The following is a 25328-nucleotide window of genomic DNA, read 5'->3' on the forward strand; positions in this document are numbered from 1 at the left end:
ACCACCAAAAAAATAAAAAATAAAAAAAATAAAAAACCAATTGTATGTGGACTGAATCAGTACAGGTACATTTTCCTCCTTGCCTTATTTCTCTAAATGATACAGCATAACAGCTACTTACATGACATTTATATTGCATCAAGTGATGTAGAGATGACTTAAAGTATGCAGGAGGATGTATGTAGTTTATATGGAAACATTGTGCCAATTAATATAAGGGACTCGAGCATCTGGATTTGGGTATCTATAGGGGTGCTAGAACCGAAAACCTATGGGTACCAAAACACAATTGTATACATGAATCCTGAGTGTTGTCTTTCCAACTACCACTGACTGTAACCAAAAGTAAGATTATTTTATATCACACACAACCCAAACACAAGTTCATGACATAGCATGTACCATGCCACCATTATAAAGTGTCAGGTGCTCCAATATTGTGTGTGTGTGTGTGTGTGTGTGTGTGTGTGTAGGGGGAGTAATGGGGATTGAACCCAGGGACATGCTACCTCTGAGCTATACCCTCAGCCCTATTTTATTTTTTCTTTTTGAAACAGGGGTCGGTTGCTGAGTCTCACTACTTGTTGAGACTGGTCTTGAACCTGAGATTCTCTTGTCCCAGTCTCCCGAGTCCTGGACTTACAGACATGTGTCAGCACGCCTGGCTGCTATATCCCCTATTAAAACTGGCTGAAGCTGTCTTCAAACCTGCAATCCTCCTTCCCAAGTGCTGGGATTAGAGGCATGTGCCACTGCCTTTCTTGAGATAAAACCCCGCTGTGAATCTTCTTACTCTGCTGCTCAGTAATGGGCTGTGATTGTACCGTGAGAGTTCTGCTACAGAGCAAGGTGCGGAATGAATACAGAGAGTCAGTAGTGTAGAGAAGGTTTCAATGTGTGTTTAGATATTTGGAAGACATTCTGGGGCATCCATGAGCCAGGACTTAGAACTTATCGATCAGAATTACCAGATGTTACAGCTCAAAGGGAGTGGGTTGATAGCGAAGCCAGCAGTAGCATCCCCCTTCTCTGATTTGCTTTTTTTCTTCCAAGTTTTTCACACAAGTTGGAATCCTTAAATTGTTTCTTCCACTGCAAATGAAATAATCGGAAGCTCAGTGTGTGTGTACATCTCGAGAACAGTTGGAGTGGAGTGTAATTGAGACACTACAAAATGCTCTCATTGTAGTGTCTAGTTGGATGCATTTGAGTCAGTTTATCCAGCTGTGTGACCCTCACTGCAGTCTTTTAGAAACTGGCCCTTGCTTCCCGCCGTCCTCCGCTGAGTCTGCCGACCGCCGGCTGACTCAGCTCCTCTGGTTCCTGTTAGGAAAGGCGTCTCTCGGGGGTCAGACTCTCCTGGGTGCCACCACTTCTCTGCCCCACCAGCTGAACGAACTGCAGTGGGGTGTCGGATCCTGAGGGCTGCTCTGCACGTACGTGGGATGGCGTGGGGGCTTGTGAGGGAGCGGGGAGTGCAGGCTCGGAGCCAATTTGGGGTCTTCCTCGTGAGGACCTTCCAGCCTGTGCTGGCTTCTTTCCCTTAGCTCTGTGCATCCAGGATGCCATTCCTAACTCGACAAGCCCGCGTTTCCCATGGCGCTGGTAAGCAGATCCTGAGCACCTGTTGTGCCCGTTCCCTGAAGAGGAAGCCATGCATCTGTCATGCCGCAGCGCACTCTTCCTCGGGTCCAGTCTCTCAAAACTCAGATCTGCACACCTGCTTGGGGGTAGATTCCCTTGGCACCAGTGCCATCTACAAAACAGTGCTGGAGCTGCCACAGACGGCATATATCTGGGTGGCTATTCAGCGCTGGTCAAGTCTGACTCATCCGGTTTATGCAATGGCACACCTGCAAGGCATGCCCTGGGGCTCCATGGGCACTGGGGTAAGACTTAGAGGACACTCAGCTGTTGGCCTGGAGGCACCAGTACTAGGGGAGAGGGATGAATAACCACATTCTGCTTCCAGGTTTTTTTTTTTTTTTTTTTTTTTTTTTTTGTGTGTGTGTGTGTGTGTTACCAGGGATGGAATCCAGGGGCATTCTACCTCCGAGCTACACCCCCAGTCCTATTTTTTATTCTTTATTTTGAAACAGGGTCTTACTAATTTGTGAAGGGCTTCACTAAGTAGCTGAGGCTGGTTGCGAACCTGTGACGCTCCTGTCTCAGCCTCCCAAGTATTGGGATTTCAAGCGTGCGCCACCACGCATGGCTCCTGCTTCCAGTTTTAATGAATGTCACAGAAGTTAACAAGAGCTGAAGCTGGCCAGAGAAAGGGTGACTTGCTTCCTCCTGGGATGGGCTGGACCACATCTTAGATGAAGCATTAGGGTGTGAACAGGCACAGGGCAGGAGGGAAACATGGCCCAGAAAGAACCCAGTCCATGCTGGGGGCAGCGATTCCTGTGGTTTGCTGGGGAAGCAGGTGGACAAGGGGCTAGGGGGAAGCCAAGAGTTCCCTGCCAGCCCAGGCTCAGTGTAACCCCAATACTTGGGGGACTGCAACAGGAGGATGACAGGTTTACGGACAGCCGCAGCAACTGAGTGAGACCTTCCTTCGAATTGAAGCAGATTCCTTGCATGAGGTTTTGTCGTCTCAGACACTTGCTTCTTTCACAGTTCCCGCTGCGGGCTTGTGGAGGACAGCCTCTCGGGGCTCAGCCTCAACCGGGTCGATTTTGCTGAGATCCTAGAGTCAAATGAGTGTAGAACTTGGATGAGATGGTAGAGCAGCTCCAACAAGTGCCGCTGAGCACTTGAATCTTGGCAAGCCTGAAATTAGAAGGGCTCTACCTTATTAGAGAACACATGTCAGATTTCAGACTTTTATTTGGAAAGAAAAAGAATGTAGGACATCACAGTTATAATTTCTATAGTCACTATGTTTTTCATTGATAGTATTTTCAATATGTTGGGTTAACCGAAATGTTTAAAAATTAATTCCACCGATTCCTTTTTACTCTTGTAAGAACTTTTTGAATTAAGTATGTTTTTCTCATTGTGCCTCCATTGGACAGCACTGCCTTCAGGAACTCCGTTTACTGACTGGGCTGAAGTGTGTCTTTAGTTTGCCTTAATTTATATCACTGGAACTTGTGTGAGCTTACGTGCATAGATGAACAAAGTGTTTTCATGTCATTTCAGGAGTGTGCACGTGATGAACTTGCTGAGAAACTCCTTTTCTCAGCTGGGCGTGGTGGCACACGCTTGTGATCCCAGTACTTGGGAGGCTGAGATGGGAGAATTGCAGGTTCAAGGCCAGCTTCAGTAACTTAGTGAGGCCCTGTTTGAAATAAAAAAATAATAAAAAGGCTGGGGTGTAGCTCAGTGGCAGAATGCCCCTTGATTCATTCCCCAGCCTCTCTCTCTCTCTCTCTCTCTCTCTCTCTCTCTCTCTCTCTCTCACACACACAGAGAGAGAGAGAGAGAGAGAGAGAGAGAGAGAGAGAGAGAGAGAGATTCCTTTCTCACCACTGCTGGATGGTGTGCCCAGACGATGGATCTGGTCCCCTCTGGGTGTGGTTTCCTTTGCGGGGTAGCCTTTCAATATTTGCAGCCTTTCAATATTGGCTCAGTTGATGGAGATGCGCCATGTTTTTTGTGTGTTACTGGGGATGGAACCCAGGGGCATCTTGGCCTAAGGTTGGCTTGTTTTTAAACCATGCTCTGCTCCTACAGTATTATGCCGCTAAATCAGAATAATAATGACATTCTAATTTTTAGAGGGGACAAATAACACGGAAGGAAAATAGACATTGATGGAGTGTATGATAGGTTCCAGCAGCCTTGATATCTGCCTCTGCCTTTCTACCCTACCCCTCCACGGTAAGGACAATAAAAGCGAGGCACAAGGAGACCGAGTCATTCGCCCAGGCTCATCTGTGTTACTAAGGCTTAAAGTATAGTTGCCTCAGTTCACACTTCTCCTTTTAAGTTTAGAAAGTTGTTGCCATCTCCGCCTGGATCCAGTAGACTGTATGCTGAGGGTCCTTGCATGTATTCAGTCGCCAGTTGGTGGCCTTGCCCAGGCGCTCTGGATTCCACTGGACCAGTGTCTGGACACGTTTGAGAACCGGTTGGAGCAGGTCGCGGTGAGAGCTGAGCCTGGGAAGCGTGCTGGTCTTAAATGCCTCCTTGACTGATTGGCCCTGGACAGTTTATTCTTTGCTGAAAGACAGAGCATCTTTGCTCTTCGGCTTCCCTGGACATGTCCCTTCCGGCGGACAGAGCAGCCTTCAGACAAGGATAGGTACATCAGGAGCTGGCTCAGACGGCGGACAGTCAACAGAAATAGAGGTGGTCTCCACCAAGACTTCACCCAACTCTGGCAGCCTGATTAACTGCTGCTCTTTCTTCCAAGCATAGATCAGTCTAAAAGAAGAGAGAGAGAGAGAGAGAGAGAGAGAGAGAGAGAGAGAGAGAGAGAGAGAGAGAGAATGCGTGTGTGTGCACGCACACACTCAAGCAAGCCCAGGTTGAGCGTAGTAGCACGTGCTTGTAATCCCAGTACTTGAGAGGCTGAAATAGGAGGGTCATGAGTTTGTCACCACCTTAGCTACTTAGTGAGACTCTCCGCAACTTAGTGAGACCCTGTTTCAAAATAAAGAATAAAAAAATGGGCCTGGGGGTGTAGCTTGGAGGTAGAATGCCCTTGGGTTCCACCCCCAGTACCGCAAGAAAAAGAAGAGCGGCCCAAATGAGATCTAACTCTTGCCTCCCCAATCCTGTACTTCTTATGAGCTAGCTCTTGATCTCAAATTCAAAAGGCCCATTTCTTCATTTTCTCCCCAAACAATTTTTTCTTGACTGTTCATTGGCTCCATTCTGGTTTTTCCATGATATCATTTTCTGAAAATGGCCTCATTAATGTATCAAATTCTTCAATGAAGGCCAGTAGTGCTGGGGTCTCTGGCGTAGAAAGGTGAACCAGAGGACCAGTGTCTTTTCTTTCAAGGAACTTATAGACTAATGGAGGAGATAGATGGCCATGTCAAAGCAGGATGACAGGAGCAAGAACTCTAATAGAAATCGGGGCACTTGGCCTTCTTTCCCCTTTCCTCCAATACAGAGTAGGGGGTGCTCACCCACCTTTAGAGGCTTTGATACCCTCAACTGGGTCTTCTGCTTTTGTCTAGGCATGAGAGAGCGAGAGAGAGCGAGAGCAAGCGCAGGGGAATCGTGCTTGATGCTTAGGCAGCAAGCCTAAGGTGGGGTACGTTACTGCAGCCCATACTCATTGGCTAGAGCCCAGTCACATGGCCCATCTGACTGCAGGGAGGCACACAGGACTGTCACTGCTCCATCAGTTTGGGAAACAAATGCTGATTTACAGGAGGCAGCCTTTCAATATTGGCTCAGTTCATGGAGATGCGCCATGTTTTTTGTGTGTTACTGGGGATGGAACCCAGGGGCATTCTACCTCCGAGCTCCACCCCCAGCCCTATTGTTTATTCTTTATTTTGCAACAGGGCCTCACTAAGTAGCTGAGGCTGGCCGCAAACCTTGATCCTCCAGTCTCTGCCTCCCAAATGCTGGGATTACAAGTTTGCACCACCATGCCTGGCTGGAGATATGCCACTTATTGGGTATTTCTTCCTTTATTTTTTGTCCTGGTGTCTAAACCCAGATGCACTCTACCTAAGCTACACTCCCAGCCTGATTTTATTATATTATTTATTTATTTATTGTGGGTCTGGGGATGGAACCCAGGAGTATTCAACCTCCGAGCTATACCTCCTGCCCTATTTTTTATTCTTTATTTTGAAACAGGGTTTCACTGAGTTGCAGAGGACCTCACTAAGTAGCTGAGGCTGTCCGCCAACTGCCATCCTCCAGTCTCAGCCTCCCGAATGCTGCGCCACCATGCCTGGCTTGATTTTATTTTTTATTTGGAATCAGGATCTCACTAGGTTGCTGAGGCTGGCTTTGAACCTGCGATCCTCCTGTCTCAGCCTCCCAAGCACTGGGATTACAGGTGTGTGCCACGGGACTTGGCTTCTCCTTGTCTACTGAAGGATGTGTGTGGCACACCTCTCACTGGGGTTTTGTGGTCTGAGTGATACCACTGTCGTGCTATCAGTGATGCTGACCTCCAGGCTCCCTCCAGTGGGCCGTATCGGCATGTGGCTTTGCAGGTGGAGGTTCAGAAGGACACATGCACCTCTGTGTGAAGCTGTGCTTCTGGGAAGGATGTTGTAACTTACAAAACTCAGAGTAAGCTATATTTGGTTGCGTGTTAAAGAAGAGCGCTACAAGCCGGGCGTGGTGGCGCACGCTTGTCATCCCCGCTCTTGGGAGGCGGAGACAGAAGGATCATGCAGGTTCGAAGCCAGCCTGGCTGGCTAAAGAGACCCTGTTTCCAAATAAGAAGGTATAAAAATAGGTCTGGGAGTGTAGCCCGGAGGTAGAAGGGTTTCCAGGAACCCCAGTACCAACAACAACAACAACAACAAAAGAAGAAGAAGATCGCTACAATTTGTTGCTCCGGAAGCAGCGAGATAGGTCTTGGGAACAGCCTTTCTTTTTTGTGGAGACTGGGGGCTTTTCTGCAAATGCACTTTGTGATTCTTGGGCAATAGCTTTACCTGGCTCCAGTTCTCTGTGTTCGTTTGTCTTATGAATTTACTGCCATTCATGAAACCTCTAAAGATCTTTTCCCCTTAACAGAAGATGGAGGAACCATTTGCTCTTCAGACTAGTCTGGGAATGTATCCACGAACCGTGAGAGTTTGTGTTGGAGACAGTAGGAAAGTGACAACGTGTGCTTTTTACTTAAAAGAAGAGTCAGGATTTTCACAAAGAAATTTCAAGTATTATTTTGGAACACTTTGGTTCTAAGGCTCTGTCATTAAGTGAGACCCTGATGTTTCTTTTTTTAAAATTTTTATTGGTGTATTATATTCATACATCATATTGGGGTAAAAAACTTGTGTGGACATACATGTACACATCACCGATTTAACCCCTACCCAGTCCCCACCCCAGTCCCTCCCTGTCCGTCCTTCCCTTGCTTGGCTTAGTGGTTGACTTCGATATGTTTAAGTGCATTGTGTGTTTTAGAGATTTTCCTCTTCCCCCTCCTTTCTCCTCCTTTAGGTTGTCTTGTTTGCTCCTCTATAGGATTTCCTTTTTCATCTAGAATTCCTCCTATGACCCATTTCTCCCTAACTTTCACAGATTAGGGAAAGCATCTGTTTTCTTATTTTTTGTGACTGTTTCTTGAATACATTGAATATTAGTTGCAGTGTTTAGACCGAGTCGTGAGTGTGATTGCTTTCACCCTAGATTCTAGAAAGGGATGTGATAACAAGTATCAATTCAATTTTTATCAGTTCAATTTCTTTTTTTGTTTGTTTTTGGTACTGGAGGCTGAACCCAGGGGTGTTCTACCACTTAGTTACACTTCCCGCCCTTTTTATTCTTTATTTTGAGACAGGGACTCACTAAATTGTTGAGGGTCTTTCTAAGTTGCCTGCTGAGGCTGGCCTCAACCCTGCTATCCTGTCTCAGCCTCCCAAGGACTGGGATGACAGGCTTGCAACATCACACCTGGCCAATTTTTATGTATATTCTAAATAAACATTTGAGGTGGAAACATTTAATGATTATTTTGAATGGCTTTTCAGGACCAATGGGGCAGGTTTGTGTTACACTCACTGTTATTTACAACTTTGACAGACAAGGAATCTTTCTAAAAGAGCTGTGCAACTTCATTTTGGGGGTGATCCACACCCCCAGGGACCTTCTGAAGGCTGCTCACTACTGAGTGGTGAGAACATTGGCTCTGGGCTGTAAATATTATGCCACCAAAGGCTCAGAGAAGCCACTAGCGCAACACACAGTCACATTTACCACCGAAGCAACCACAGATGGGCTAGCGTCCAAGTTCCGGCGGGCTCTGAAACTCACTGGGAGCCAGGTATCTTAGTAAAGGGAGGGAAGTCATTATCATTTCGCCAGGATTGCTTTGGAACTGAAACTGAGATTAATAGTCTCCTCTCTGGATAGCATGTTCAAAACAAGCCTGAATTGAAAATATAAAGATTAGCGTGTTCCAGAAGACTGGGAAGTATAGAACAAGTGCCAGGGGAGCTGTCTGGCTGCCTTCCGACAAAGAAGAGGTCCAGAGAATCCGGCTTTGGACTTTGTTCTCTGCTCCCACCTTCTGCTACTCGCCTGTGCTTTTCTGCTGTTTGGCGTAGTTGGTGTCAGTCCAGCTCCCCGAGGCCTGGCCAGGAAGGAGGATGCAGGCATCTCGGCATGGGCCTGCCACCTGCCCTGCTGCCCGGTCATCTTCTCGGGCCCTGCAGTCTCCCCAGGTGCTGTCTCGGGGCTGGCAGAATGATGGCTCCCCAAGATGTCCACGTCCTAATCCCTATAACCTGTGGAGGTGTTGTCTTATGTGGCAGAAGGGACTTGGTAGCTAGGATTTGGTTCAGGATCTTGTGATGGAGAGATTATCTCGGATTATTTGGGTGGGCTTAATGTCATTAAAAGGTCCTTAGAAAGGGAAAAGAAAAGCAAAAAAGAGAGAAACAGAGAGACAGAACATTCTGAGAAAGGCTCAGCTGGTCATGGCTGCCTTTGATGACAGTGGAAGGAAGGAACCACAAGCCAGGGACGGCAGGAGGCCTTGAGGAGCCGGAAAGGGCAAAGAATCAGATTCTCCCCTAGAAGCCCCAGGAAGAACGAGGCCTGTGGACCCATTTAGATACCTGACCTCCAGAAACACAAGAGAATGCATTTGTTGATTTCAGAGCCACCAGTTGAGTGGTAGTTTGTTACAGCAGCAAACAGATTCCAATCCAGTCTAAAGCAAGTCTACTGGAGAAGTGAGAAGGCCACAGGAGGGGGAGTGAATGTGAGCTGGTTTCCATGGCACAGATAAGAGACTTCAACCAGCTCACATGACCCCACGAGGCTCATCTGATTATCTCCTGTGTAAGGGTTAGAAAACCAAGACTCAGAGAAAGATGGAGTGATTCATCCAAGGGTCCCTGGCAGTAAACAGTTCTCTTTGAGCTGGTCCAGAGGTGGCCCACTGCCACCTTTAAGGAACCCAGTAGGACATGACAGATGAACAGAAGTCAGCATCTGTGCCATCCACCATTCTCTCGTCTTATTGCCCCACTCTTTTAAGAATGATTTGTTTGCTCTGCTGAGGCCAAGAGACGTGATTTGTTAAGGGGAGAATCTGCAATGGCAAGATCTCTGGCTGGTGGTCAAGGACAAAGAAAGCATGGTGCTTGCTTCTCAGTTCGTGTTTACCTTGTCATTCCGTCTCCCCGTGTTCCAGCGCTGCTCTTTATCTTACACTGTGTGTTCTACCTGCTTGTTCCCAGATGGTGATATGTTTAGGCCACATGGACGGACTTGGGGCGCTTCGGTAAATGCATTTAAACGCTCCCCACAGGGTGGTCTTCCTTTGCTGGTGGGAGTGGGAGGGGCGGTAAGCACATAGCCATTCTTTACAATGAAGAGCAGACAATAGGGACATGCTAAATAGTGGACTACAGGAGCTGGTAAACAAACTGTGGTTTCCAGCACATAACACAGCATTCCAGAGCATAGGAAGTGATGTGAAAGTGCTAAAAGACATGTGTTTTATTTATCTGTCTTTTAATTGATGGCTGTGGGTTGTTTCCATCCTTTGGCTATTATGAATAACGCAGCTATGAACATTCATATATGTATAGTTTTTGTGGACAGACGGTTTTATTTCTCTCGTGTACACATCCAGGAGAGAAACTGCAGTGCTGAGTGCTAATAACTCTGTACTAAACTGCTTATGAAACCGCCAAACTGTTTTCTAAAGCAGATGGCTCTCGTGGCTATTTGTAGTTGCAAAAATACGGAAATAATGTAGATGTCAATAGTAGGAGAGTGCTTAGGTAAAGTACATTAATCTCTCGAGTAAATGATGTGTACATATGCAAGTTATTTAGCAAACATTATTTAGTATCTATGTTATACCCTAGCCTGGATCAGGTCAAAGCACAGACCAAAAGGGGAATATAAGTATAGATGGAGTCATTGTTTTCAAGGAGCTTGAACTATTCACCTATTCCAGATGATGTTTACAAATAATTTATGATAAGGGGCCCAGAATTCTTATGTAGTGTAGACTAATTCTAATAATTTTAGACTCAAGGAAAGAATTAACAAGTAAACACGTTACAAACCAAGAGGAAAAGATACGAAAGAAAATTGCATATGGACATAACTATGTTAGAAAAAAGAGAACAATGTGCCGGATCTGGGTTCAGGGGTACATGCCTGTAATCCCAGCTACTTGGGAGGCTGAGGCAGGAAGACTATGACTTCAAAGTCAGCCTGAGTAACTTAGTGAGACCCTGTCTCAAAAGGGTTTAGGTCAGTGGTAGAGTACTTTGCTTAGCATGCACAGGGCTCTCTCTCTCTCTCTCTCTCTCTCTCTCTCTCTCTCTCTCTCTCTCTCTCACACACACACACGACACAGCATTTGAAAAAGAAGAAAAAACTCCCACCAAAAATAGGAATACTAGTTGTCTTTGGGTGGTGGTTTGAATTGACATTTCTCACCTATTTAGGTGTATTTCTTGAACTTTCTGTAATGGAAACCAAAATGCCCCCTAGGTGTGCATAATGACTTTGGGCTGCTGGAGGTTAGAGAATTTAGCACAAATTTATGGGGAGAGGAGAACTTAAGAAACCGGGCTGGCACTCCTATGGGGGAAGATGGGACGTGGGGCGGTGGTGGGAAATGTTGGTGTGCAGGTGCTAGCCTGGATCCCTTCCTCCCCCTCTTCTCAGACATCTCTCTTATTTCGTATTTTCTACCCATCCATGGTCCTCCATGGGCACCAGCAATACCCCACAGGTAGTTAGCGAGGGAGCCCTTTAATCTTTTTTCAGGAAAAAAGTGGTCATCAAAGCTAAAAGCTTTAAGCGTGCTTTTATAAGATGAGAAATTGATTTTGCTCATTTATTTGCTAAAATTGTATTACCTGTTTTTTCCTATACATTAAAAAGTTTTCTAAGATCAGAAATGAGAAATTGCCCAACCGGGTGATCTTTTGGACCGGCGTTTTCCAGAATGCTTCACCACGGGGCTCTCCGACAGCCTCCCTTTGGGAGTGAACCCACTTACCTCTGTTTCAAACCAGCAGTGCTTACATAGCGATCGGCCTGAGCTCAGGGAGATGGATGGGAGTGGGGCCAAGCATACAACTCGGGGGGGGGTTTGACCTCTGTGCAAAGGGCAGGAGGAAATGTCTATGTGGGGAGCCCCACTACAGTTGGGAGAAATGGAGAACAGCGAAATGGAGCAGAGAAACAGAGCTTAGAATAAAGTGCTTTTTCATTTTAGTTGGCCCATTTAAAAAATCCCATGTTTAGCATTTGAATTAGTCAGAGCAAATATAATGAAAATCAATTATATTTACAAATATAGAAAGTGTTCATCCTAGGGACAGTTTAATCACAGGATTAGAAGTCCCCTATCTTTGGCAGATGCAAAGAAAACTTGAGGCCTTACAATTAGGCATGAATTAATTCATGGTAGTGTTTGTATGAATTGTTGGATGGGGCTGTAGTAGAGGAGGGTCCCAGATAGGTTGAGACATCTGGGTCTTTTGCCTTCTACCAAATGGACTCAGCTTTGGTGATTCCAGTCCTTGTGTTTCTTGTTCCTGTCTCTACATGCAATTCCCCCCCCCCACCCCGTACTATTCTGTGCCTCACCCCTAGCCCTTTTCATTTTTTATTTTAAACAAGGATCTTATTAAGTTGCCGAGGCTGGCCTCAAACCTGTGGTCCTCCTGTCTCAGCCTTTTCTATTTTATTATAAGAAAAAGAAGTTACAATATTATAATTCCCCTGCTTTTGTAAACTATGTAACTAACCGTGAGGAACTGAAAGGCCTCAGTGCACTGTGGGCCATTGGAAGGAAGGCTATGCTAGAGAACTGGGGGAAAGTAAACCTCTCTAATTCTGCCTTATAATACTCACATAATCTTGAGGCATTTCTAACTTTGTCCAGTTCCATTAAATTTGTTCTCTTCTTTTTGGGTTCAGCTTAGTCCAGATGTTACTTAAGGTTTTAGCCTCTCCACTTCTCTCTTAATGGCATGATGTTCCTACCGTCCTCTGCTAGCATTAGCGGTTATATTTTTTATCCTTTTAAACCAATACAATTTTTTTGGCGGTACTGGGGATGGAACTCAGGGGCATTCTACCTCCAAGCTACACTCCCAGCCCTATTTTTTATTCTTTATTTTGAAACGGGATCTCACGGACTTGCAAAGGGCCTCACTAAATAGCTGAGGCTGGCTACGAACTGCGATCCTCCTGTCTCAGCCTCTCAAATGCTAGGAATATAAGCGTGTGCTACCGTGCCCAGCTCCTTTTAAACTAATACAAACAAAATACATTCAACCAGATGTAAGCCAAGCCGCTATGAGTCTTCTTGGTTCCTGGTGCCTGCTCCCTCTGCTGTGAGATAGTTCTGTGTTTCTACCAATAGCAGTTTTTGTTTGTTTGTTTTGGTGGCACTAGGAATTGAACCCAAGGGCATTCTACCTCGGCACTACACCCCCAGCCCTATTTTTTTTTTACTTTGAAACAAGGTTTCACTAAGTTGGGAAGGGTCTTACTAATTGCTAAGTCTGGTGGTGAATCTGTGATCTTTCTGTCTCAGGCTCCCAAATACTGGGATTACAAGTATGTGCTACCACACCCAGCCTCTTCTTTTTTTTTTTTTTTTTTTTTTTTGGTGGTATTGGAGGTGGAACCCAGGGGCTTTTCTACCTCCGGGCTATACTCTCAGACCTATTTTATACTTTATTTGGAAACAGGGTCTCACTGAGTTGCTGAGAGCCTCACTAAGTATCTGAGGCCGGCTTTGAACCTGTGCGATCCTCCTGTCTCAGCCTCCAAACGCTGGGATTATAAGCGTGTGCCACCATGCCTGGTTAACACCTGGCTTCTGATTACAGTTTGAAAACCATGAGGTAAAATGTAAAAAAAAATGCCTAGATGGTGCCAGACAGACCTAAAGATGCCGGAGCTCTCCAGACTGAGCCTTTTCCCGTGTAAAGGACTGGATCCCGGGTCCCCTGGGAAATACCTTGGAAGCATGAATTTGGCATTAAAGATCAGTTTGGGGGTGTCAGTGTAAAGTTTGGGGGTTTCAATGTAAAGGCCAATTGTCTGGGATGTGGTAGGACCCCATGGCTGTGTTCTCGGTGAGGACAGGAAGGACTCTCTTGGACATGAAGCAGATATCCTTTGGGTTGACTTGTGTTTCACAAGCCTCCTTCTCTTCTTAGATCACTGCTGGGATCTGGTTGAGTGAAGAGACTAAATAGGAGGCTAACCTTCATTTATGTGGAGGATCTGCATGGATGTTATACACGTGACCGGAAGTGGTGACGTGGAAACGGAAGTGGCTCCGATGTATGAAGGGCTTGGGAGTCAGGTGGTCCTTGCGGATGAGCTGTGCGGTGTTGAGCTGACCTTGGTGGCAGGTGGGAATCAGGCATGGCAGGGGAGTGGGAAACCCATCCACAGGTCCAGGAATGTCTGAAGACAAGATGCCCAGACTGGAATAGGTCTAGTGTTTTGGGGGGCAGATGAGTGCACCCATCTACCTGGAAGAGAATGTGGGTGTGTGGAGGGGGATGTGGTAGGGAGTTGAAACAGAAAGAGCCAGAAGCTTTGTACAAGCTTGGCTCAGGGAGGATTTTTAGCACTAGCCCAAGGTGCTAAAAGTACTGCAAGTCCAACGCTGGACCTGAGGAAGGTCCTTGGGCATCAGTGTCTCCATGCAGGTGAGGGGATGGCAATTGGGACAAGGGACCGTGACAGTCACCTGAAGGCTGGGCAAGGGCTGGCGAGTCCACATCCGAGTTGGCACCCTGCATGGCAGGCCGGTTGGGGCTGGCTGTTGGCAGGAGGCTTGAACTCTCCATGGTTGGGTGCCCCTGCATGTGGTTGCTGGTTTCCCCCAAGCCAGTGGTCCACTGCCACTAGAGGTGGGCCCTGTGAACTCCCAAGCCCAGCCTGGAGAACACGGCCCTCTCTCTGCGGAGACCTTGCTCTTGGCATCGTCTGGACTGCAAGAGATGTGACTCCTCCCCGGTGTGCCTTGATCCTAGAAACTCCATGTTTTGTTCAGAAAGGAAGTGGAAAGCCAAGGCCTGGAGAACTCACCAACATGGCATAAGTATCGCCTGGTTTATTTTTGGAGCAAAAAGTATGCGCGGTTATTATAATGATTGGGGCAGGATTTTTGAGGAAATGGAAAGATGGGAACTTACCATAATTTTATAACAGTTCTGAATGGTAAACAAGTGGATTAGGCTCAGCAGTGCCACCAGGATGGGCTTCTCACCTGTTTGTTGATTAAATGAGATCATCTGTGTAAATCCGCTTAGGATGCACCTGCACTTGGGCGTTTTTCGTCAGGCATATTCACGGATATTATTAGGCGGGATATGCTCAGGACTCAGCGTGTATTACGGTAGGATTGGTTTTGCCGGGGTTTGGTCCCATCCGGGACTTGAATAGAGCGCAACCCCCTGCCACTACCCGCTCGACCTGGAGCCACAGCAGCGTCGGAGCAGTGCAGCTGGCCAAGGAATACTGCTGCGGATGCCAGTGTGCCAGGCAGGGACAGAGCGCCAGTGGCTCATCTCGAGCTGCAGTTTTTTTGAGCAGGTCATGTTTGGGGGGGATGTCTGCGGCCTGTTTTACCTTCAGGATATTTCTGCTCTTCGATCGACTCAAACTCCTTAAAACCATGCATTTAAATTAAGATTAAAATCAGTGTTGTTCTGATAGGTTTTTATCAATTTCTCAGTGCTGCTGGGAGAGATAGCCTTGTCATCCAACCAGTTTGGGGAAATCACATGTTCAAAATTCATACCGGTCTCATGGGGCCTGGCAGCCGCGGTGACGCTTCACTTTCCTGGGGCCAGGAACCTGGACAGAAGTGGGAGGGATGAGCTTGTGAAATTGAGGTTATCGGATTCCCATGCATACCAGTCAGTGCATTTATGGGGCCGACCAAAGAGATAGCTGCCCAGACTCAGACAATTATAGGTGTGTCCTGTTTGCTACAACAGCTGCTGCCCTAAAACCGGCTTGTCAATCAGCGCCATCAAGGCGGTGGGGGAGGGGAGGCTGTGCTTAAAGAAAGCCACAGAAAACCCTGGACTTTATCGCTGTCAAGACCAGGTTTCCTCAATCACACTTCCTTGGCGAGAGACGTGCGGACATTGTGCGGTGGCTGTTTTTCTCTCGCAAAACAAAGAAGGAGCCTTTGAAGCTGCGGATTCCCATTGTGTTCTCCAGGCAGGAGGCACTCAGGAGGCATCCCATTGTACTGTTACCTTGTTTGGCTTTTGCATTTGCGCAGTGCTTGATGTTTGATTCGTTAATTTAAGGCCACTGGTGGAGGAAAATACTCCAAGTGGGTTTTGCCTGGATTTCAGGGCTATTCCTGTGTACTGTAAGGAGACTGCAAGTTGTAAGGGAGAGCATTCCCCAGGGGGTGAGAACAGAGCAGAGGTGCTCTCCTGTTCTGGAAGAGCTACATTCCATTGGCATCAGCTCATTAAACAGACCGTGTGGAAGAAGATGCTTGTTTGACCTGTTTTGTTGGTAACTGTCAATATCTGTTTTCGCTGGCATTTCAAGTGCACTTTTGAGATAATAATGCTTTTAATTGAGAGCATACAAGTATAGCAATTGATTGTTATTTAGGCAAATCTGGTGAATTAATTTTCCGAAGAGTTGCAGCCAAAGCAACCCAACAGGATAACGTATACTTTTGTATTTCAACCTAATTCTAGACTCAGCAAAGTTATACAAAACTGACATGACTTTCAAATCTGTTTTTATCATTTTGTTTTTCAGGATAACAAAGCCATTGACCTTTGCCGATTGTGTTGGGGACGAACTTCCTTTAGGATGGGAGACCGTATATGATAAACAAATTGGAATTTATTATATGGACCACATAAATAGTAAGTAGGATGCTACATTTGCCTCATTGCATGCTAATGAGTTTTCAGGTTGAATCTCAGAAATGCTAAACCTTGTTTTGTAAAGTGAAGCAACCATTGCTGTCCAATGCCACACTGAACGGGGCTTGTACATGTGACATGAACTTCTCACTAGCCGAGTGCTGTGTCCTGTAGAGGACTCAATGGCATCGGTGTAATGCACGCTACTTGTAACGCAGGCTGCCTGTAATAAAAATGAATGCGCATTAATAGTTAATGTAAGGGATGAATTTCCCAGGCAGTCTGGAAGCAGAATTACCTCTCATGATGAAAAGGTTGTTTATTGCAAAATAGAACGTAAAGTTCTTGGAACAGTCAGCGCGCCAGTGGTTGCTTTAACACCTCAGCCCTTTTTGATCTGTGTGTGTGTGTGTGTGTGTGTGTGTGTGTGTTTGTGTGTGTGTGAGAGAGAGAGAGAGAGGAAGAGGAAGAAGAAGAAGAAGAAGAAGAGGAGGAGGAGGGGAGGAGGAGGAGGAGGAGGAGGAGGAGGAGGAGAGGAGAAAATGTGAAGACGGACAGGCCTTTGATCTGGCCGAGTCTCCTGCAGGACTGTGTGGAGCAGTGCTTTCCAACCTGGGGGGATTTTGTCCTCCGGGGACACTGGGCAGCGTGGAGACCAGGGCTGCTGCAAATATCCTACAGTGTGCGACAGCCCCCCAACAGAGAACGCGCTGACGTCGTCTGGTGTGGACTGGGCCAAGGCTGAGAAGCCTGGGTTCCGAGGTTCTGTCTCTTTCTAGCTCCCTGCCCGCCCTTGACTTCGTCATCTGCCTTCCCTGAACAGATCCCAGTTAGGGCTCCATATCTCACTCACTCTTCCCTTAGCTTCTGGTGCTGTCTTCACTTACTGGCTGGCCTGGCCTTCCTTCTTTCAGCGTATGAAGTGCGGGGCTGGAGCTGCTGATGCCCCGCACCCGAGTGACTTGGAAGTTCTCTCCCCTCTGGTCCCATGGCGCCTCACTTGCCCTCAGCGTGACTGGCCCAGGTTGGTGTGGTCAGGCTGGTTCCTTTCAGGCTGGGAGTCTTCCTGTGTCAGATGTTGGGGTGCTGGGGTTCCACTGGCTGGCGCTGGGCCTCGCAGTTACGACTGTTATCTGAGATTGGCCAGTGGTGACTGGGGATGGGGTGAGTACAGTCCCAGCCTTGCTGGCCTTCCAGGCAGCTATCCAAAGTCTCCAAGTGGCAGGAGGGCTTTTTGATGGATCTGCTACCTGCCGGATGGGGTGAAGTCCCAGGCAGAAGAGAAGCTAAGTGGCCACAGCCAGAGACAGCTCTCCCAGTGGCCCTCCGCTGGCCAGCCCTGGTGCTGTGTATGTTATGGCTAATATGGCTGTCTGGGCTCGCCCTCCCAGCTGATGGCCCGACTGGCGGGTCCTGTCACACAAGACCCTCTCTCTGTGCGCCACGGGCCTGGGCACTGTGGTTACACCACCAGCCTCATCCCTCCCCAGGCCAGGTGCTGTGGATGCTTACTGACTGGCGCAGACACCTGCCTTACGCCACCTTCCAGGAAAGCCTGCCTGCCTGCCGCCGCGGCCCGGGACCTGTTCTTGCCCGTCTCCCCTGGAAACCCAGCACCCAGTGCCCCCTTGTTAGCCGCTGCTGTTTCTTGCCGGTTCGCTCACCCAGTCACATCAAGCATTTATGGATACCTTGTGCTGCCCGCTCCGTTCAGGCCCTGAATGCACAGGAGAGTGAGACCCAGGCCTGCAAGGCTCTGGCGCTCTGAGAGTGGCCATGAAGCCGAAAAGCAAATGGTCACCAAGGACTTTCTTGTGTGGTACTAAAGATTGAACTCTGGGGCGCTCTATCTCTGAGCTCTACTCCCAGCCCTATTTTATTTTAGTTTGAAACAGAGTCTTGACAGAATTATGCATGTTGGCCTTGGACCTGTGATCCTCCTATCTCAGCCTCCCAAGTACTAGGATTACAGGCATGCACCACTGCACCCAGCAGACCAATGCTTTTTTCCCAGCCCAAAGGACAATAATGGATGACCCAGCATAGGAGTGAGGGGCAGTGGGTGAAGGCGGCAGTCCTGGGGTGACACCACCTGCTTCCCTAGAGACCTTCAAGGAGCCCAACTTTTTTTTTTTTTTTTTTTTGCGGTACTAGTGATAGAACTCAGGGGCATTCTACCTCTTAGCTACACTCCCAGCCCTATTTTTTAAATTGTTTGTTTGTTTGTTTGTTTGTTTATTTATTGCAGGTCTGGGGATGGAACCCAAGGGTATTCGGCCTCTGAGCTATAACCCTGCCCTATTTTTCATTCTTTATTTTGAAAAACAGGGTCTCACTAAATTGCGGAGGGCCTCACTAAGTAGTTGAGACTGTCCACAAACCGTGATCCTCCGGTCTCAGCCTCCCGAATGCTGGGATTACAAGTGTGTGCCATCATGCCGGGCCATTATTATTTATTTTGAAACAGGGTTTCACTGAGTTGCAAAGGGCCTCAGTAGCTGAGGCTGGCCACGAACCACGATCCTCCTTTCTCAGCCTCTTGAATGCTGGGATTACAAGTGTGCGCCAGCATGCCTGGCTAAGGAGCCCAACTTTTGACTGCATAGCTTTAAAAGTCTTTGAAGCCGGAATCTGAGGAGTGAGGGCACATGAGGGCATGTGAGGCACCATGGGACCAGAGGAGAAATGTTAATCAAATGTTAACATAAACGGTGGAGGTTGATGGTGGGATGAGGGACCAGAGGGGCTCTAGGTTGATAGCACTGAGGTTCCCAAGACTCTCCGGGCACTGAAACACTGAACAATGCTGGTCAGCCGAGCACAGTGGGTCACACAGCTGAATAAACACCCGGAACATCCGGGCAGTTACAGGAGTCCTGACCCTGCCCCACCCCAGGCCCACTGACTCTCAGCTCTGGGGCTGGGGCCCCCTCTGATTTATTGATTTATTTATTTGCTTTTCTTTTCCCCTTGTGAGCTTTCAAGGCCCAGAGAGGCTTTCTAAGAGCCTGGGATGGTTGGTGTGGAAGGGTCAAATAGGGGGTGTGGGGAGGAAAGTAAGTGGTAGGTTGTTTCCAAGAGAGAATTCACCTTCGAACATTTAGCTAGTGTGTGTGTAAACAAGCATAGCACAAAATTTACCTTTCCAAACTTTTTTTTTTTTCGGTACTAGGGATGGAACCCAGGGGCATTCTACCTCTGAGCTCCCCTCCCAGCCCTATTTTTTATTCTTTATTTTGAAACAGGGTCTCACTGATTTGCAAAGGACCTCACTAATTAGTAGCTGAGGCTGTCCTTGAACCTTGATCCTCCAGTCTCAGCCTCCCAATGCTGGGATCACAAGTGTGTGCTACCACGCCCGCAGTCCTTTGACCATGTTGAGGTGAACTTCACAGGCCACAAAACGAACCATTTGGAAGGGAACAGTTGCCTAGCATCCGGCGCACTCACAAGGCTGTGCAGCCTCCACCTCCGTGAGTTCTAGGACACTGGCCTCAGCCCCAGAGGGCGCCCGTCCTCATCAAGCAGCCAGTCCTCATTCTCCTGTCCCCCGCCTGTGGTAACCGTCTCTGCCTTCTGTCCCCATGGACTCGCGTGTTGTCGACGTTTCATCTGTATGGGGTCCTGCACCGTGTGGAGTGCTGTGTCTGGCTTCTTTCACTTTGCACAGTGCTTTGGGCTCCCCTGCATTGGCTCACGTGTCAGTGCCTCATTCCTTTCTGTTTTTTTTGTTTGTTTTTTGCGGTCCTGGGAATGGAACCCAGGGACATTCTACCTGTGAGCGCCACCCCAGCCCTATTTTTAGTCTTTATTTATTTATTTATTTATTTTTTGTGGGTCTGGGGATGGAACCCAGGGGCATTCGACCTCCGAGCTATACCCCCCGCCTTAATTTTTATTCTTTCATTTTGAAACCGTGTCTCACTGAGTTGCAGAGGGCCTCACTAAGTAGCTGAGGCTGGCCGCGAACCCAGATCCTTCTTTCTCAGCCTCCCAAGTACTGGGATTACAAACGTGAGCCACCACGCCCGGCTCATTCCTATTTTTTGTTTATTTGTTGGTACTAGGGATTGAACTCAGGAGTGCTCTACCTCCATGCTACACCCTGGGCCGTATTTTACTTTTTTATTTGAAAACAGGGTCTTGCTAAGTTGCAGAGGGCCTCACGAAGTTGCTGAGGCTAGCCTCCAACCTTTGACCCTCCTCCTTCAGCCTCCCAAGTACTGGGATAATAGGCATGTGCCACCAGGCCCCGGTGCTTCATTCCTTTTTATGGTGTTTTAACCTTCCATTGTTGGACCGAGTGAGTGGTGTCCTCTAGGGCGTCAAGTTTACCTGGGAAGCAAGAGGGCATAGAAGCAATCACATGCCACTCATGCTGGGAGGCCAAGGGAGGCTGCGGTCGACAGGGGCTGTCCTGGGGCCAGGAGAGGTCAGAGCAGCATAAACAGAGGCACAGGTTAGGCAGCAGGCCTGTCCAGGGACTCTGGAAAAGTTCGCTCCACAGAGGATGCTTGTGAACGAGAGGACTGAGGGAGATGAAGCCTGCCTGCGAGCCTCAGGACTCACTTGCGCTGAGGAGGCTGGGCTTTGGGCTTTAGTGCGCGCGCGTGTGTGTGTGTGTGTGTGTGTGTGTGTGTGTGTGTGTGTGTGTGTGTAAGCGAGAGTCAGGAAGGCCACGTGGTGGCGTGAGACAGGAAGCTGGGTGCCGTGGAGGACGGCCGCGGGGGTCTGAGTGAAGTTCAGGGAAACAGAGAAGGGCACGTCGCCAGTCATTATATCCAGTGGCAGGGGTCACGGATCCCCGATGAGCCCCGGCTGTTCTGGGAGGGCTCCCGTTATGAGCGGGGTTCGCGGAGGAGGAGAATCAGCTTGACTTCCCAGGTCGGTGGCCTAGCCGGTGGCGGTGGCGCTAGACCCGCTGTGCGTGGTGGGAGGAGAGGCAGGGGGCGAGGCAGCGTGGGGTCCGAGGCTCCGTCTTGTAATTGCTAGTGAAACAATGGTGTGTGAGAATGAGTGCTGCCTTAAATGACTGGCTCAGAATGCCTCTAGGTCTCAGTCCAGAAGGAGATGCATCTAGGAGGTGGTCGGGAGTAAAAGATTGGAGCTCAGGCAAGGGCCGAAGCCAGAGGTCAGAGTGGGCCCTCCCAAGAGCCTGCGGAGGGAGAAGGCAGGAAGGAGAGGGGAGCCGGGGAGTTGTGGGGAGGAGGAGAAGTCAGCAAGGGATGGGAAGAGAAGAGAAGAGATGCGAGTCACGGTGGGTAGCGTTTCTGTTGCTCATGGTGAAGAGGTCAGTGAGAAGCACACTGAGTATCTGTTAGTTTTAGCTGGGTGCGGTGGCACATGCCTGTCATCCCCGTACTTGGGAGGTTGGGACTGAAGGATCAGATGCAAGGCCAGCCTCTACAACTTAGTGAGGCCCTGTTTCCAAATACTAAAGTAAAAAGGGCTGGAGATAGCTCAGAGGTAGAATGCTTTTGGACTCAATCCACAGTAGCACGCACAGATACTTACATATATATTTTTGCATAATATGTTTTATATGTACATATATATTTTATACACACACACACACACGTTAGTTTGACAGTTCTGGCCACATTTGGGTTCATTTTCTCTAACATATGTCTAAAGTGTATGTGTGTGTGTCTGTGTGTGTGTGTTTTGCAGTACTGGGGATGGAACCCAGGGGCATTCTACCTCCGAGCTACCCCCTCAGTCTCATTAAGTTGCAGAGGGCCTCAGTAAGTAGCTGAGGCTGTCCCTGGACCATGATCCTCCTGTCTCAGCCTCCCCAATGCTGGGATGACAAGCGTGCACCACCACACCCAACTAAAGTGTGTTTTTGAGCTAGGCCCAATGGTGTATTTCAGCAATCCCAATACTTAGGAGGCTAAGACAGGAGAATCACAAGTTTAAGGTCAGCCTTGACAACTTAGCCCTTGTCAACTTAGACCCTGTTTCAAAATAAAGGGGTGGGGGTTATAGCCTACAGGTTGAACCTCTTGACTTCAATCCTCAGTAACACATCCACACACACCAAAAGAGTAGTTGGGCATGGTGGCGCACGCTTGTAATCCCAGCATTTGGGAGGCTGACACAGTAGGATCGCGGTTTGCGGACAGCCTCAGCTACTTAGGGAGGCCCTCTGTAACTCAGTGAGACCCTGCTTCAAAGTAAGAATAAAAAATAGGGCTGGGGGTATAGCTCGGAGGTAGAATGCCCCTGGGTTCCATTCCCAGACCTGCAAATAAATAAATAAATAAATAAATAAATAAATAAATAAATAAATAAAGCAATGTCGCCTTGTATGGTCTTCCCTCCTCCATCGGCCTGGTTTGTATCTGTAGAATTTTCTTTTCCTTTGAGCTGTGGGTACAGAAATAGAATGTTCATGGCGCAGAATCTCCTGTGCCGTGTGTCCTGGCAGCCAGTGAGCTGTCACTTTGGTTGGTGCCGCAACTGCGCAAGCGTTGGTCCATCCATAGATTTTTTTTTTTTTTTTGCAGTATAGGGAATGGAACCCAAGGGCATTCTACCTATGACCTATACCCCAACCCCTATTTATTAGTCCTCTTATTTTTGAAACAGGGTCTCACTGAGTTGCAAAGGACCTCACTAAGTAGCTGAGGCTGGCCATGAACTGCAATCTTCCCGTCTCAGCCTCCCAAATGCTGGGATTACAAGTGTGCACCACCATGCCTGGCTTTGTTCTTTCTTTCTTTTTTATTTATTTTTTTCTTGGTGGTACTGGGGTTGGAACCAGAGGCTTTCTACCTCCAGGCTATACTCCCAGACCTATTTTATATTGTATTTGGAAACAGGGTCTCACTAAGTTGCTGAGAGCCTCACTAAGTAGCTGAGGCTGGCTACGAACCTGTGCGATCCTCCTGTCTCAGCCTCCCAAGCGCAGGGATTACAAGCATGTGCCACCACGCACGCCTGGCTTTTTGTTTTTTATTTTGAAACAGGGGCTCGCTGAGTTGCGAAGGGCCTCACTAAGTGGCTGAGGCTGTCCGTGAACCGCGATCGTATGGTTTCCGCCTCTTGAATGCTGGGATAGCAAGCGCACGCCACCGCGCCCGGCTTCCCCCACAGATTTCTACCCGTACGTCACCTGCGTTCTTTCCCATCTCCTCCCAGAGCTGACCCAGATCGAGGATCCCAGAGAGCAGTGGCGGCGAGAGCAAGAACGGATGTTGAAGGAGTACCTCATTGTAGCCCAGGAAGCGCTTAATGCCAAGAAGGAAATCTACCAGGTCAAGCAGCAGCGCTTCGAGCTGGCTCAGGAGGAGTACCAGCAGCTGTACAAGCTGTGCGAGGACGACAGCCGCTCGTATGCCAGCGGTGAGTTGACTTGCCCCTGCGATGAACGCACGTGACTCAAAGCCAGTCCTCTGCTAGGTGATCCGCACACACCCCGCTCTCCCTGCAAGGCCGCTTTGCAAACGTTCCCGGGGCACACCGTTAGGTGATCGCTATTTATCAAGTGCCCTGGGATATGGACTTCAGAAAGGCCAGGCCCCTCCCCCATGGAGCAGGTTAAAAACAATAAACAAGCCGGCAGGACTTCAGGCTGTGCCGTGCAACACCGTCCTGTCTCATGACTGGCACTTTGGAAGAGGGTTTTGCTGGGAGATCGCTGCAATGACTCTTGCTCGTCTGGTATGACCTTGTGGGAAACCCACACAGTGGGTTCCTGCATCCCAGGTGGGAGGGTTCAGGGGCCTGCAGGCTTGCCCAGCACCTGTCTCTCTGTAAGAGGCCTGGCTTGGGCTTTGGGCCTTATTGGGCTGAACACTGAAGAAGGAGGAACCCTGTGTAATGCCGGGGATTGGAGGAGTCTCTCTGACCCTCGAGCAAATGGCTGTGCCTAGCTCTTTCTCATTTGACCCCTTCTTTACCAGAGGCCGGTCTCAAAAGCCAAAGGCCTTTTACGGACACGGTTGGTCACTGCTTGAGCCAGTCCTTCTCCTGCTGTCACTGCCAGCGGCCCACCACAGGTGCATGGCTGCCGCTTTCCTGGGCACTCGGGAACTTGGAGAGACTATATGAAGTTGATACCATTAGGTTTTCTTTTATTGAAACCTAAGTTTCCGCTGGGCTGGGCATGGTGGCACATGCCTGTAATCCCAGTACTTGGGAGGCCCAGACAGGATGGGATGTTTGGGTCTAGCCTCAGCAATTTAGTGAACTCTGTTTCAAAATTAAAATAAAAAAAAGTTGGGGGTATAGCTTGGAGGTAGAATACCCCAGTACGACAAAAACCTCCACAAAAACTCAAGTCGAGTTAGACACGGGGTGCAGGGACCGCCTTGTGCCAGTGTTGTCATGGTGACACAGCTCTGAGCGTTACAGACCTGATGAGAGCTTTCTTCTGTGTGGCAAGTCAGAATGGAATTAAGGCCAGGAGGCTGTGTGTCCTGTGCTCTTTTTTATTGCAGCTACTGTCGAAGATGAGAAAAACATAGAAGCTGTGGACAGTGGTAAGGCTTCGCCTCTGTAATAGGAATTTAAGATATTTCTATTACTGTGTGCCTTGAGGGAATGGAGGCGCCTCCGGTATAATGATGTGTTGATTCCAACTCACCTTATCTCTTGATTTTTTAGATATTTGTTCATACTATTTGTTTTTAAACTTTCCAGCAAAAGGTGATAGGTCAGCCTAGTGCTGAAATTTAGAGGCTGATTTCTTGTGTCCACGGTTTTCTTACAATTTCTTTCTCTGATTTTGGTAGCAGGGTAATACTGGCTTCATAGAATGAAGTGAGAGGTGTTCTTTTCCCTTTTCTGAGTTTGTATAGGATTGATATTAATATTTTTTAACTGTCAGATGGAATTTACTAGAAAAGCCACCATGAACTGGACTTTTTTGTGGGAATGTTTTCAACTACAGATTCAATAACTTTAATACATAACAGGGTATTTAGTTGTTTTTTTTGTTGTTGTTGTTGTTGCGGGTCTGGGGATGGGACCCAGGGTCATTCTACCTCCGAGCTACACCCCCTGCCCTATTTTTTATTCTTTATTTTGAAACCGGGTCTCACTGAGTAACAGAGGGCCTCACTAAGTAGCTGAGGCTGTCCGCGAACCGCGATCCTCCTGTCTCAGCCTCCCGAATGCTGGGATGATAAGCGTGCGCCACCACGCCCGGCGGGTATTTAGTTTTTTAACAAATGTCTTCTTAAATAAGTTTTGGGATTTGTATGTTTCAAAGAATTGGTGTATTTCATCTAATCTAAAACTCAGCCAACTTTTCTGTAAAGGGTCGGTAGGAAATGTTTTCAGCTTCGTGGCCATTGGATTTCAGTCCCAACT

At 48.2% G+C, this 25328-nt stretch overlaps 1 protein-coding gene across 1 annotated transcript in view; it reads left to right on the top strand.

The window, feature by feature from the left end:
- Positions 1-25328, top strand: part of WWC3 (WWC family member 3) — a gene marked incomplete at both ends in the record, with an annotated part of 131803 nt that overhangs the window by 35666 nt on the left and 70809 nt on the right. The window contains 2 exons of the mRNA XM_080719174.1: positions 15901-16010; positions 23154-23357. Coding sequence (XP_080575300.1) covers positions 15901-16010; positions 23154-23357 — 314 coding nt within the window. The remainder of the gene's footprint in view (positions 1-15900; positions 16011-23153; positions 23358-25328) is intronic.

This window comes from Muscardinus avellanarius (genome assembly GCF_963383645.1).
Source record: "Muscardinus avellanarius genome assembly, chromosome: X".
NCBI lineage: Eukaryota > Metazoa > Chordata > Mammalia > Rodentia > Gliridae > Muscardinus > Muscardinus avellanarius.